This window comes from Acanthaster planci, linkage group LG03, assembly GCF_054643075.1.
Source record: "Acanthaster planci isolate LZ-2023a linkage group LG03, COTS_SCS, whole genome shotgun sequence".
Taxonomy (NCBI): Eukaryota; Metazoa; Echinodermata; class Asteroidea; order Valvatida; family Acanthasteridae; genus Acanthaster; species Acanthaster planci.
The window spans coordinates 5,336,234-5,348,618 of record NC_141779.1 but is presented as its reverse complement, the minus strand read 5'-3'; the positions used below and the strand labels follow the sequence as shown (position 1 = coordinate 5,348,618).

Here is a 12,385-nt window from a genome sequence, read left to right as displayed (position 1 = left end):
GTAAATGAGCTTCAAAATGTGCCTAAAGCCTAACTTACCTGCATGAAACGTTTCACCGGTTCATTGTTCATGTGAACTCCTAAAAATCGCATAAAATCCAAAGTAAGCTTAATGCATTGTTGTGTCTTTGAAAGCATGCTCTTTCTTTTGTTGGGAGTGTCGTGTCTAAATATTCAGTTGTTTTGAGTAATGTACAACTGATTACCAGAAAATAAAGACGACTTTCAAGTTCAATGCAATTTCTCAAAAAGATTGTGTTTGGCCTTGTGGAATATTTAGTGCCACCCTAGAGAGTTTCACCCTAAAGAGTTTTTAGGCCAAAAATCTTTCCATAGAAGCACATTCCGCCCCAAAAATTAAGGGGGGATGTATGGCCAGGAAACAGTAGACATAAAATATCGCCAATTTTCTTCACTTTCCAACCAATATAACCAAGACAAAATTAGTTAGATGCATATTGTTACCTCTTTTGTCTTGTCAGCACATCCTTTTGACCCCAAATTGTTGCTTCGTCTTACGGGTTATCAATAACAACATGAAAGGTATGGTACGGACGGCACAGCCAATCAGTCTATTGCAGAGAGAGTCGAATAAAAAAAATCAGCTCAGGTTTTGTCCCGAGTCGTTATTAATGACATTGAAGGCACAGCGTTGTTGGTCGGCTGACGAGCGGGAGTCAGGGTCAGTCCTGGCCCGGGGGAGTTCTGGGGCAATGCCCGCCGAGGTGCTACCGGAAGCAGGGCCCCAGCAGCCCCTTATTACACTGCAGCTATTACACTCGGGCTCGCCGTGTCGCCCCGATGAGACGAACCCTTCCACCCGGGGCATCTTGAAGAGGAATTGTCGATTTTGGGCTCGTATACAGTGAAAGAAGATGAATATGGATTTTGGTATCGCGGCGCGCGCAGTGAGGCAAGGTTTCCGTGCCAATGACCGCTTCATCGTGGTGAGAAAAAAGAGGTGGGATGCGCGCTCTGCTCCAAGAATGATGTAAAAAAAAAACTGAATTAAAAACAGACAGTTATAATAACAGCAGACAAAGCCAGAGAAACCTATACCTTAGTAGCAAGCATTAATTTTTGCGGTGCTTCTGTCATTCACGTTTTCTGTTACATTCGTTGCAAAGTGGAATTTGCGGTGCTTCTGTCATTCACGTTTTCTGTTACATTCGTTGCAAAGTGGAATTTAGCAAGGCTAGGTTTTCATATGCAACATTTAAGCTAATTCTCCGAATGAGACAAAAATTTGTCAGATGGCATAATAAACTGTCGTCTCCGCTTCCCTCACAAATTATCATAAACAGACACTGATTTCTCAGTCATCTATTTTGAAGCGATTCAACCCAAATAACTGCACTTCAAAATACCGTCCAACCCTTTCGGACCAGGGACTGTGTGTTTTCATGTACTTATTATTATTTAACGAACAAACTTCTGCAATCCCGTTGCATCTTGAAATCCCATTCGCTGAACGTGTTATCCTCATCTTCGACTATCTTTGCCGGGTAAAATGCCCTCTGTGTATCAAATTGAACCTCCCCTCCCCACCCGTCCCCATTTCTTCAACCCTGCTCCCCCCCAAGCCTTTGGTCATGGCCTACCCTTTATGGGCCCACCGGCCGGCCGACCTTGGCTGTAAGTGGCAATGACCGGCTATCCGACGTACTGATCCGGGGTGGTCTGGTGCGGACAGCTTGGCTACAATTTTGTCGGGTCATGCGCTGAAGGCACGAAGCTGTTTACAGTACACACGCATCTTTCTCGCACGCAAGGACCCGCAAATCTTGCGAAGTTATCCACAATTCTCGGGCTTGTTTTTTTCCATCACCTGAGGAATTGACCCTGACACCTGTTCTCCTTATAGCCACACCATGGATGCAGGCGCTTTAACGGTGGACGGAAGCGTTCCGAATGAATGAGAGATTTCAGGACTTAGGCCTACTGGACGTCGCAATCCGGAGCAGAGACCTTGAAGCCACTCACAAGTGACTTGAAGACCGACCTTGAGTTTTTACACATGTCAATCTATCTTGGATGAGGGTCCCAGGCAGTCCCGGATCGGCAAACAAGTTTGAAATGCCTTTTGGTGGCGTCAAAAGGGTTGCCAAACGTCCAGTTGGTTAACTGGAAACCAGGAAAAAGACAGTACAGCTTAAGAAATCTAACCTACACTGCGAGGCTGTCTGACCTGGTTCCTTGAAAGGGTTCAAACGTTTTGGAGTCTAACAGCCTTGGCAGCCAATACTGTGATAGCCTTGGAAATTGTTCTTGACATCGATAAACATCAAATTAAGACTGAAATTTAGAAAGACTGAAATTACGATTGAAAGTACGATTTATAATATAGAATTTCTCAGCAATCAAGGAAGAGGTTGCATTAAGCCTATTTATAGTGACAGATCCAAGTCCAGTAGAATGTAGGCCTAAGAATACAGACGAACACAGGAAACCAGACAACTTCTTTTCCTTTGTAATCTTGAATTTCAATCAATTTGGATGTGTCAGTGGTAATCCATTTAACTTTTATAAGACTGAAATTCACATTATTACAATGACTGTAAAAGATTTCTCGCGTCGACTCCGTCTTTACCTGACGCCACAATATGAACGACGCGTTGTGAGTTGTATCCATTCACGTTATTCTTGACTTTGTTAGCTCAACTGTTATTTCCTTCCAAGATCGTTGAAATTGTCGTCGAGCGGCCCCAAAATAGATTTGAAATGTTCACTCCCAATTTGGTGATACCATAACTTACGTTATGAGGACAGTTCCACCATCCTCTACGCTTCACTGCAGAGGATTTAACAAATTGCTGGCCTTTTAAAAAATTGAAATTCGAGAAAAATGTAATGATCGAACGCATGGAAATCGTCAATAACTTGATCACGGCATGCATCTGAGTTGAAGGTTTTGTTCCACAAGAACCATTCTATGATTTTCTTTACAAAATCAAACTTTCCACATACTTAGTACTCTTCTCTTCCATACCTTTTGTAGACAAGAAACTTCCGTGCTAGCTATTTTTAGTCACCGTTCCCTGTGTTCCAAGACAACCGATCTTTCTCTGTGTGAAGACTTCTCACGAACACACTGTTTTCATCAATGGTTCTCTTTGTTTAATTTCGAATGCAAAGTTAATTCTAATGTGGTAAGTTATTCAAAGCTCGATGCCGGAACCATCCACAACTATCTTGGCATCTCATGATGGGTGCTGAAAAACTAACATTGATCCTATAAAAAGCTTGTATTTTACAATCTTCTAACAAGGAGTGGCTTTTGTCCTCGAGTATTTGAAATGTGTTGCTAAGTTTTAAATTTAATTTGATTTTTTTTCTTTTATTTTCCTTTATTATTTAATCTGGTAGGTTTTTCAGTCATAATTTTACTTGAGTCTCCACCAATTTTGAGGGGTGCTGATTTGCCAGTTGCCCATGAAAAGAGATGTACGTTCTTCTTGAATTTTCGCTTGTTCGGGGCGCTGGTATTTTTTGTGTTTGTACAGCAACAAGGGTCAGCACATCCGCGTGCATGTGACATGAGCTTGCAAAATGAACACGCATTGATTGAGATGGTAAGCTATACCCACAAGGCATTGCAAAGTCTGTGCTTCCTTCACAGAATTGGACATTAGGCTGCGGATCAGATACAGTGAACTGCAATTTTACATAAATAAGTACCCTCGCTGCGGCAAAATTGAACTCTCGACACACATTAATCTGAAAGTTCACCTTCCATTTTTCGTTCGAATTTTGGTGGGCCATCTGAAGACTTTTAGGAGAAATTTTCATCCAAAGATGATCATCCCTGACAGTAGTCCTGCAGTCCACGGCCATTGTAAGGAATGAGACCTCACTGCACTCCATTTTAAAATAAGGCATTTTAGGGCAACCATTCACCCACATTTCACAGAAATGCAAACTTTCAGTTCCGTCCACAGATCCGTCTACAAGATATCGAATTTATTGGTCACAAAATCTGCTAATGGCACAGCATTTGAATGAAATAAAATCATGAAAAATGGACACTATTTGGAGCCTGTTTACAATTAGCCTTTACCATTGCCGTGGTTAGTTTAGCCGATTTTTAGACAACTTTTTCCCCGATTGGTACTTCATGATCCAGTGTCACATTTTGTAGGAAGGGCTGAGACAATTCCATCTTGCTTAATACCCACATGCAAGGAAAGACTGTAATAAGAGAGCAATTTCTGGAAAGTTATATCTTCAATTTTTCTGTCTTTCTGTCTGTCTTTTTTTTTAAGAAGCCATGGTCTTGTTCGGGCAAAGTCGTTTGCCCAGGGGAGAGCATCTTGCAACACCTTGTACTCCGACTGCCACCTAACGCTTCCCGGTGCGTGTACACCGCCGTCACACTCGGCGTTCCAAGTGGGCCGAGCTCCCTTCATTATTCATCGCGCGCTCATAGACACCGCTCTCCGTACCATCGCCTCCTTTAAAACCAAGTTCGTGGTTTGCCCGCCGATTCTCCCCCCCCCTCTCTTGTCTTCCCCTTCTCCCTTGCTCTATCCATCTCTCGGTGTCTTCTGTGGTGTTATCGGCGAGGCTCGATGAGCCAGCAATAATGTTTAATGGGCAGTGGATTGCCGTGCGTGGCCGGCTCACTTTACCCTGAAGTCCCCGTGGTGTTCCCTCCGCTGTCGTGACGAAACCGGAGGCACGGATTGAGTCGACACGGTTGACGGGGATTACGACACGCATGACGGCAACAGAAGATCCCTGCTCGCTCATGCAGAACATTCGAGGCCTTTCCCCTGACTAGGAGTTTCAGTTTATGAATCTAGTTGCTTTTTTTTCCTGTCTCGTAAAATCAGTATTGCTTTGACGCTGCAATGTATAATGGGCCGGAATATTAATGAGGTTGTGTAAATAAGACGTTTACTTTCTCCGATCTTTTTTAGTAATTTTTTCATCCCGAGAAAATTATCATATTCAAAGATACCTTAAAAAATCGCCGAACTGATATAGCCAGATTGGGATCTCACAAAGATTCAAACCTTTTCAAGGGAATTTGTGGACGGAAAAACAAAAGCTTCACCCTTGATCTATTTCAGACTGCTCGTCATCGGTTATGTGATACACCGGTCAATAATCCACCAAAAACAATGATAAAGACCCCATAATTCAAAGAAAAGATGAGGTAATTAAAATATCACCCATGTCCAAGGTTTTTAGAAACACATCAACTTAATACTGATTTCCTCACCTTTCGTTTTCTGCTCATTTTCAATAGTGGCAAACCCACGACTCTTGGAAGACATTTCCGATCCAATGATGATCACCAGTCTAAGCAGTCCAAGAGGCCAAGGACGTGTTTCATAAAAGGATTTTAACATTCTATTGTAAAATAAAGCGAATTTGCTCAAATTTCACAGAAAAACAAAGCTTACCATTTTATTCAAGCCTTCCCTTTTCTTGTTTTACAAACCCTCCAATCCATGGTCGGCAAAACGCACCGATGGCACATAATTTGAGGGCATGAATATCGTAACCCATTTGGAGCCTATGTACTGGCCTGCGTCCTGAAGGATATGCACGCCATTAACACGGAGGCATCTTTAGGTTCCGATTCGAGGAAAACTGAGAAATAGTCAGGCATGTCTTGTTCTCTTACCGTCCTTCCCCTCCCCTAACGGTGCCCTCCGGCCACCCCCGCCCGACTTGCAGACACACGCGGTTCAATGCCTATACAGAATGACACCCGTCACGGTTTCTTGCCAGCATGGCGCTACAGTATTGCTCTTCGGACTGCAGGGCGCTGAATAGGAAAACATTCTCTTGACATCCCAAGAATGCTATACTAACCATGATTATGATTCTATTGGCCAGTGATAATTCGCATCATTGCACCAGTAACGTCAACATGTATTTTAAATTGTCCTAGCATAATCTCCGATCCTATATGACTCTTCGTTTTGAAAGCTACATTAAAATTAGATTTCCCTTCATAAGCTCCATCCCCACAAAACAATCAACCTATCTCTGTTCTTCCAAATCCCCCCTCTCTATACCTATAACACGCCCCTAAGAGGTCACTCTGATTGGAGACTCTGCACTGTCATCCAATGCAAGTTAATTGCCCGAGATTGTGTGCTAAGTGCTTGTACAACCATGTGTTTTGGTCAAGTTCCCACTGACTTCCCATATGCAAGAAAGCAAAACCCTATGCTCATCACTGGAAATATCGAAGAACACAGTATTAAAAACAAAGTTACAATTGTTGGCGTATTGTCATTGTTACAGTGAGGCGGACGGGCCTAGGCTGGTTACCATGCCGCAAAAATGTCATAGGGCACATGCATCGTCCAAAGAAAAAGTCCATCTCCATTAATCATATATTCCTATACTTTTACTTTGGTTTGAAGGACATACCTAGGAAAATTCATTTTAGTAATCTCCCCACACTACTCGGTGTCTGCTAATGCTAAATCTACATCTCACACCCGACCTGTTTTGCTTCCATTTCTCGAATGGATAATTTCCCCATTTCTGGCTGTACAACAGACCTCTCTTTCTTGCGCTGCCAGCGGTCGAACACCACTCCATTATGTCTGATTTAAAATCATTTCGTTTTTCTTTTTATTACCGTTGTTAGCTCATGATGGTGCAGGAGAGGCCGTTGGAGTCCGTCGACCCCACACGCCGATCAGAGCATCAATCTTGCCGGTTTTTGCCACCGATACTCGCCGTTAGTTATCCACTTTGACATGGTGCCAGAGCAGATGTGTTTTGAATTTGGACAAACAGACAAAACTGAAATCAGGGGACATACAGACGGACGGACAAACAGGGTTACTTCCAACGGTCTAGCTCAGGTTTGGTGGCATTTTAATGAGATATGGCTTGTAGGTGTTGTGAATTCGCAAATGACCCCAACCCGGGAACATATGAAGAGGAAATCCGTCACTCCCCACCCCATGAATATCAACTATACCCATGGAGCAGATATACAGCGGTCAGTCATACAAAAAATATAATTCAGATGTCTTATAACAAAAAGGCAACAAACATTTAATGTTTGGAGCCTTCAAGATTGAAAATCGTTTCAAGCAAAGCCGCAAGAGCATTCTTAAATTACCTGGCATGCCTCTGAAATCTAGGGATGTCTTTGACATCATAAGACAGTCAGTCAGTAACTCGAAACTTTGACGATCTATTCAAGAGAAAACTGGGGAACTTCGAAAGCTCTGCTGGACCCCTTGTTTTCCTGACTTTCTCCTGGTACATTTCTCGAAAACGTTTTCAATATATGCTTTTTCTATCTTTGGGATTATGTTATATGAGCGGCACAAAAACAGGGACCTTGTGTACAAAGCAACATGAAACAAATGTTAAAAAGCAGCCTTGTTCTATCCTCGTTTGAAACGTCTGGGAATCAAACCAATATGCCGCCATTAAAATATCGACATACATACACACAGCATACCAAACAGTCTGGTGACACCGTTCGAAAGCAAATACAGAAACACCAAACGCATTTACACTATAAGACAATCATTTTAATCAACATTTATAATATCAATATTATAGCCCCACACTCTATAGTAATGGTAATTATACACTCTTACATTTAAATATGTACATACCTGTGGGACAGGCGCCTAGTATGTGCACTGATATAGTCTTTATTACTCATTATAAACCAAATAAAACTCCGAAAAAATACAGAAAAGAAAGAGGTCGACGACGCCGTAAACACCTAGTGTTCAAATTACAAGTCGTGTACCACAATACAGAGATGTGTGAATTTTTACTATTTTAAGATAGTGGATAAAACAAGAACTACACTGCTTTAAATCTTACACGAGCGTTTCCACGATGAAGAGTGTGCCTCGAAATACGCCTCGTGTGCAGACGAATTTGGAATTCTACAAAAACAGCTTTTCTGGAAGAGAATACTGCTCAAGTTTGATAAACCGCCTGTATTTTCGCACCTTTTGAAAAAGAGGGTAAAAAAAGATGACCACGACGCACATGTAAGCTACCCACAATTGAAACATCATCGAAACAAAACCAAGTGGACTGGGTTTCTAAAGAATGACATCTTTGGTGTTTCTTTTTTTCAGTAGGTTGGCCTAATCTGGAAACACCACTTATGGAAATTCCGAGTCCTATTGTTTATCAGCGTTGTCTGCTAACCGTGACGTACATGTCAATTGTTTTACATGTCAACTTCAGCGGATCCTTGAACCGATCTTATGAGGTCGACATCCTGTGGCCTTCATGGACCTAAAATCAAAAAATGAGCACACCCACACACGATACGAACCCCCTCCTCAGAAAACAACACGATAGATAGACTGACTAGGAATACAAAACAGTCCGGAATACATGTTTTGAAAGGAACCACATGACTACTGACGTAGCCGAATACATCGTGGGCATTTTTTTGTCCTTCTCAAGGCGGTGAAAAAAAATAATTCTGAACCAAAACATCACGGAGACAATCTCTCGCAAAAAGACTACACAAAAGAATCAGGCATCTGAGATTTACATGGCAACTGAATGGGATTTAGATAACATTTTTTCCCGAAATTGTCGTTGCTACCTACGGTTTTAAGTAATTTTTACAAGTTAAAGAAGAGAAACCTGTGACGATTGAAAGGTTTAGAGCTCGATAAGTCCCTCACACTGTTGAGAAAAACAACACTGATTTCTTTCAGTCAATGATTCCAAAGTTATATGAATGAACAAAGAGCGAATTGACATTTAGGCAAAATGACCCCAATTCACAGTGAGAAGAGCACTGAGACGGAATGCTACGGAATACTTGGTTCGGTTGTAGGAACACTATAACGCTTATTATTCGGTTTGGAGGAATAAAATAGAAACCGTACGTTGTAAGTCAAGAGGTAAGGCTGACATAATCGGCTCAGAGGGGAGAAAAATCGGTATTCGATGCATCACAGAATCGAAATTAAATAAGCCTCGCCGGCAGAAGCTCGGCAGAAGCTCGGCAGAAGCTATAGAAAATGCAATCGACTCATTCGGTTCGAAAAATCACAGAATGAAAAAAAGGCCCCCAAAGTCATACTTCAACCCATTATACAAGAGGAATAATGCCTCTTTCGTCTAAGACGCGGACCGATTCGAGCTCACAAATTAAATTTTACGAGTTGTAAATCTAATCAAGAAAACTATATACGCATTGCTGTTGCCCTTGCGTTCAACATGGGAATACAAAATGGCGGGAAAGCAGGGGAGTGAATGCAAACGACATTAAGTGTGAAGTTTGTGCGGGACACTAAACGTGAGGTAGAAAGCAGTGGGTTTACTCTAACAAAAAAGAAAGTATAACAGACGTACAAGTAATATACCTACTGTTTGCACATGAAAGTAAAGACTCACTCATCTCTCGCGTTCTCTCGATTTATCTCGCACTTTCACACTTTAATTTCTCCCTTGGAAAGGTGCCCCTTGAAGCACATTGCTATTGAATTGCGAGACTTGGGTGCACTTTAAAAGTCGACATTTCTTCTCTAAAAATGCAGTTTACACAAAAGCTGAAAGCACGGTTTGATCCTGAAGCAATAGTGTGTGGAATTCTCCATGTATGAAAGTTATTTAGGTTTCGACTGTTCTTAGGAAATTTCCAAATATCCTCCTTTACAAAATGAAAACATTTCAACAGAATGTTATTAATCGGTATTAGATTGGAATATGGTCAAATTGTGAGTGTAAAATTCCTGAATGATTTCTTGCATTGTGCAAGAATCCATAACTTCATATTGTTGGGATTTGAACAAAGAAAATGTTCACTTTTTGCGAAGACATAGACCTCTCTCATTATTAGTGAGATTGTTAGATTTTCCGACAAGTAGAAGAAAAATCTTATTTCTGCCAGTAGAAAAGACACGTTGACATTTTAATGCTGAATGTTGTGACGTTGGGAGCTTTTGAAAATTTCCCTAGTCAAACATTTTGGCCGGACATGTGAATCACTGGCGAATGCAATGGAGGGGGCAAAGGGTCAAGAGGATCACTTTTCGGTTTGTAAGCTCAAGTTCAAAGAAAGAAGGACGAGTTTTGGAAATGTTTCATTATCCTCTCCTCCGCAGTGTGTAAAACCCCCCCAACATGAAGCCTAAAACCTCGAAAATGACCAAACAAATACGTTTACACAAATTGCCTATCACCCCCCCAAAAAAACCTCCGCCCCTAATGAGACGGTCAGGTTGAAATCAGGCCTGCAACATCTACAAGTGCTACAACAAAAAACGCCGAGTAATAAAATTTTCTGGAGTAAATACTTTTGAACAGTGACTGAAGACAAAAGTGTCATATCGATGCAGAAAAAAATGTTGCCGATAGAAGTAGGACAGTTTTAGCCTCGAATTCAACAATATACACATGCCAGACAACCCCATGTCAATTTGAATTGTCTTCGGGTAAATGGAAACTGATAACTTCTACAACAGAAATCTTCAATAGAGGGTGGCAAGCGTGGTCGTTACTTACTCTATTTCAGTCTCGAAAACCGGGAATTTGTAGAGAAGTTCTGATAACATATTGCCTGCATTATATACACACGTCATGTACACACACTCACCACACACCGTGTAACAATTATTAAGGATTAAACGTTTTATTTTTGCTGTAGTTGTGACCGACACAGACGCCACCAAATGCGACGTCGTGTTTCTTAAAAGGAATCCACAATAGGCGTCGAGCTCCCTGCTAGAAAAAAAAGGAATATCTCTATAAACATACACACACACCACTTTTCGGGATTTGACGAGACTTTGCGAGAACACTGCAAGACTGCTGGCTGTGGCTTAGCGGCGAATACCAATGAAATGTGTTTGTTGTAGAGTCTGTCTTGTCACCTTTTTAAGATGTGATCATCTTTACCTCGTGCTGGCTCCTGGACGACGACGACGAGGAGCTCGTGTTCTTTGTTGGGAGAGGGGAAGGATTCCCCTCGCTCCCTAGCTCACCTGGACTGCTCTCCGACTCGCTACCGCTGGCAGCGGCTACGGCATTCTTCTTAGCAGTTGAAGAGGTGCTGCTGCTGGCTGTGCTACTGCTGCTGCTGGTGTTGCCGTTGTGAGTTTTGATATGCTTGCTCAGGTGGTCGCTCCGCATGAATCGCTTGTTGCACGTGGGGCAGGCGAATCGTTTCTCGCCCGTGTGGGTCCGTAGATGCCGCTGGAGCTCGTCCGACCGGGTGAATCGCTTTCCGCAGAACAGCCAGTTGCAGACGAAGGGCCGCTCGCCCGTGTGCCAGCGCAGGTGGGCCTTGAGGTGGGACGTTTTGCCGTAGATCTTGCCGCACCCTGGGATGTGGCAGGTGTGGATGTTCTTTTTGCGTATGGGTTGGCCGGCCGCGGCCAGCCGCTCGTTCTCCTGGCAATTTGGGCAGTCGCAGGTGGCCCGACCCGTGTATCGCCGGTTTGCTCGGGATGACAGGGAGAGTCCGCTGAATCCACTGGGCGTCAGGAAGGGGGATCGCATCTGGGACAAGCTCATCAGATCGCAGCCCGGCGGTACTAAAGATCCCAGACTATCGTGGGTGAAGAGGGGAGGCGCGGTCATGAAGGGGTGGCCACTCGGGGTGCTGAACACAGGGTGGGTGGCGTTCAAGGCAGCACACTCAGCAGCGTAACTGGAATATTTGGGGAGCTGGGAGCTGAGCGCCACGGCGGTGCTCGGGTGGAGGTCTAGCCAACTCGAGCCACCGCGCAGCTCCCACCAGCTGAGGGTGGAGGCCGAGCTAGAGTCCCTTGCGATGCCGGCTGCGGCCGCGGTGGACGCCTTCAGCCACGAGTCGTAGGGGTGCGGGCAAATGGGCACGCCAGGGCAGACGTTTACCAAGTGGTCGGCCGTGCTGCCGTGCAGTTTGTGGATTATGGCCGGCTGGGACGCGGAATCTGTGGAGGTCCACGGCAGGCTGGATTTAAGGGAAGTCCTTCCGTGGGCCAGCATCTCGTTGTAGGCGGCGGCGGCCGCCGTGGAGCTGGTCAATGAGGAGTTGTGGACGGCCACGGCCGGCGAAATGGAGTAAGGAGTAAAGCCGTTGGCCGCCGAGGCGGAAGGGACGGTGGGCATCCTAGAGTCGGCTAGAGCTGTGGGTAGGTCGGACATGGAGGGAGTCTTTTTGAAGGGTAGAAAGCCTTTGGTCTGGGGGGTGGAGACGTCAGTCATAGATGGTGGTGGGGTCTTGGTACCAATCTTGTTGCAGGTAGCGGCAAGCATGGCTAGAGGAGTAGTTCCCAGACGTGGCTGATCCTATAAATAGAGAATAAAAATACCATTAAAAGTTTATGAGATGTTCATTCTTATTTAAAGAAAACCAGTCAATTATACCGTAGTATAAGTACAGAGCTTGGGCATCCTTTACAGGGCGCTGAAGTAACAAATGACTTTAC

At 43.8% G+C, this 12,385-nt stretch overlaps 1 protein-coding gene across 9 annotated transcripts in view; it reads right to left on the bottom strand.

The window, feature by feature from the left end:
- Window positions 1–7,494: 7,494 nt before the first annotated feature.
- LOC110986530 (transcription factor Sp9-like) overlaps window positions 7,495–12,385 on the bottom strand; it is a 68,524-nt gene continuing 63,633 nt past the window's right edge. For all 9 annotated transcript variants that reach the window (XM_087134096.1, XM_087134095.1, XM_022248465.2 and 6 more), the window contains one exon: window positions 7,495–12,245. In XM_087134096.1, coding sequence (XP_086990222.1) covers window positions 10,848–12,212 — 1,365 coding nt within the window. In that variant the 5' untranslated portion in view covers window positions 12,213–12,245 and the 3' untranslated portion in view covers window positions 7,495–10,847. The remainder of the gene's footprint in view (window positions 12,246–12,385) is intronic.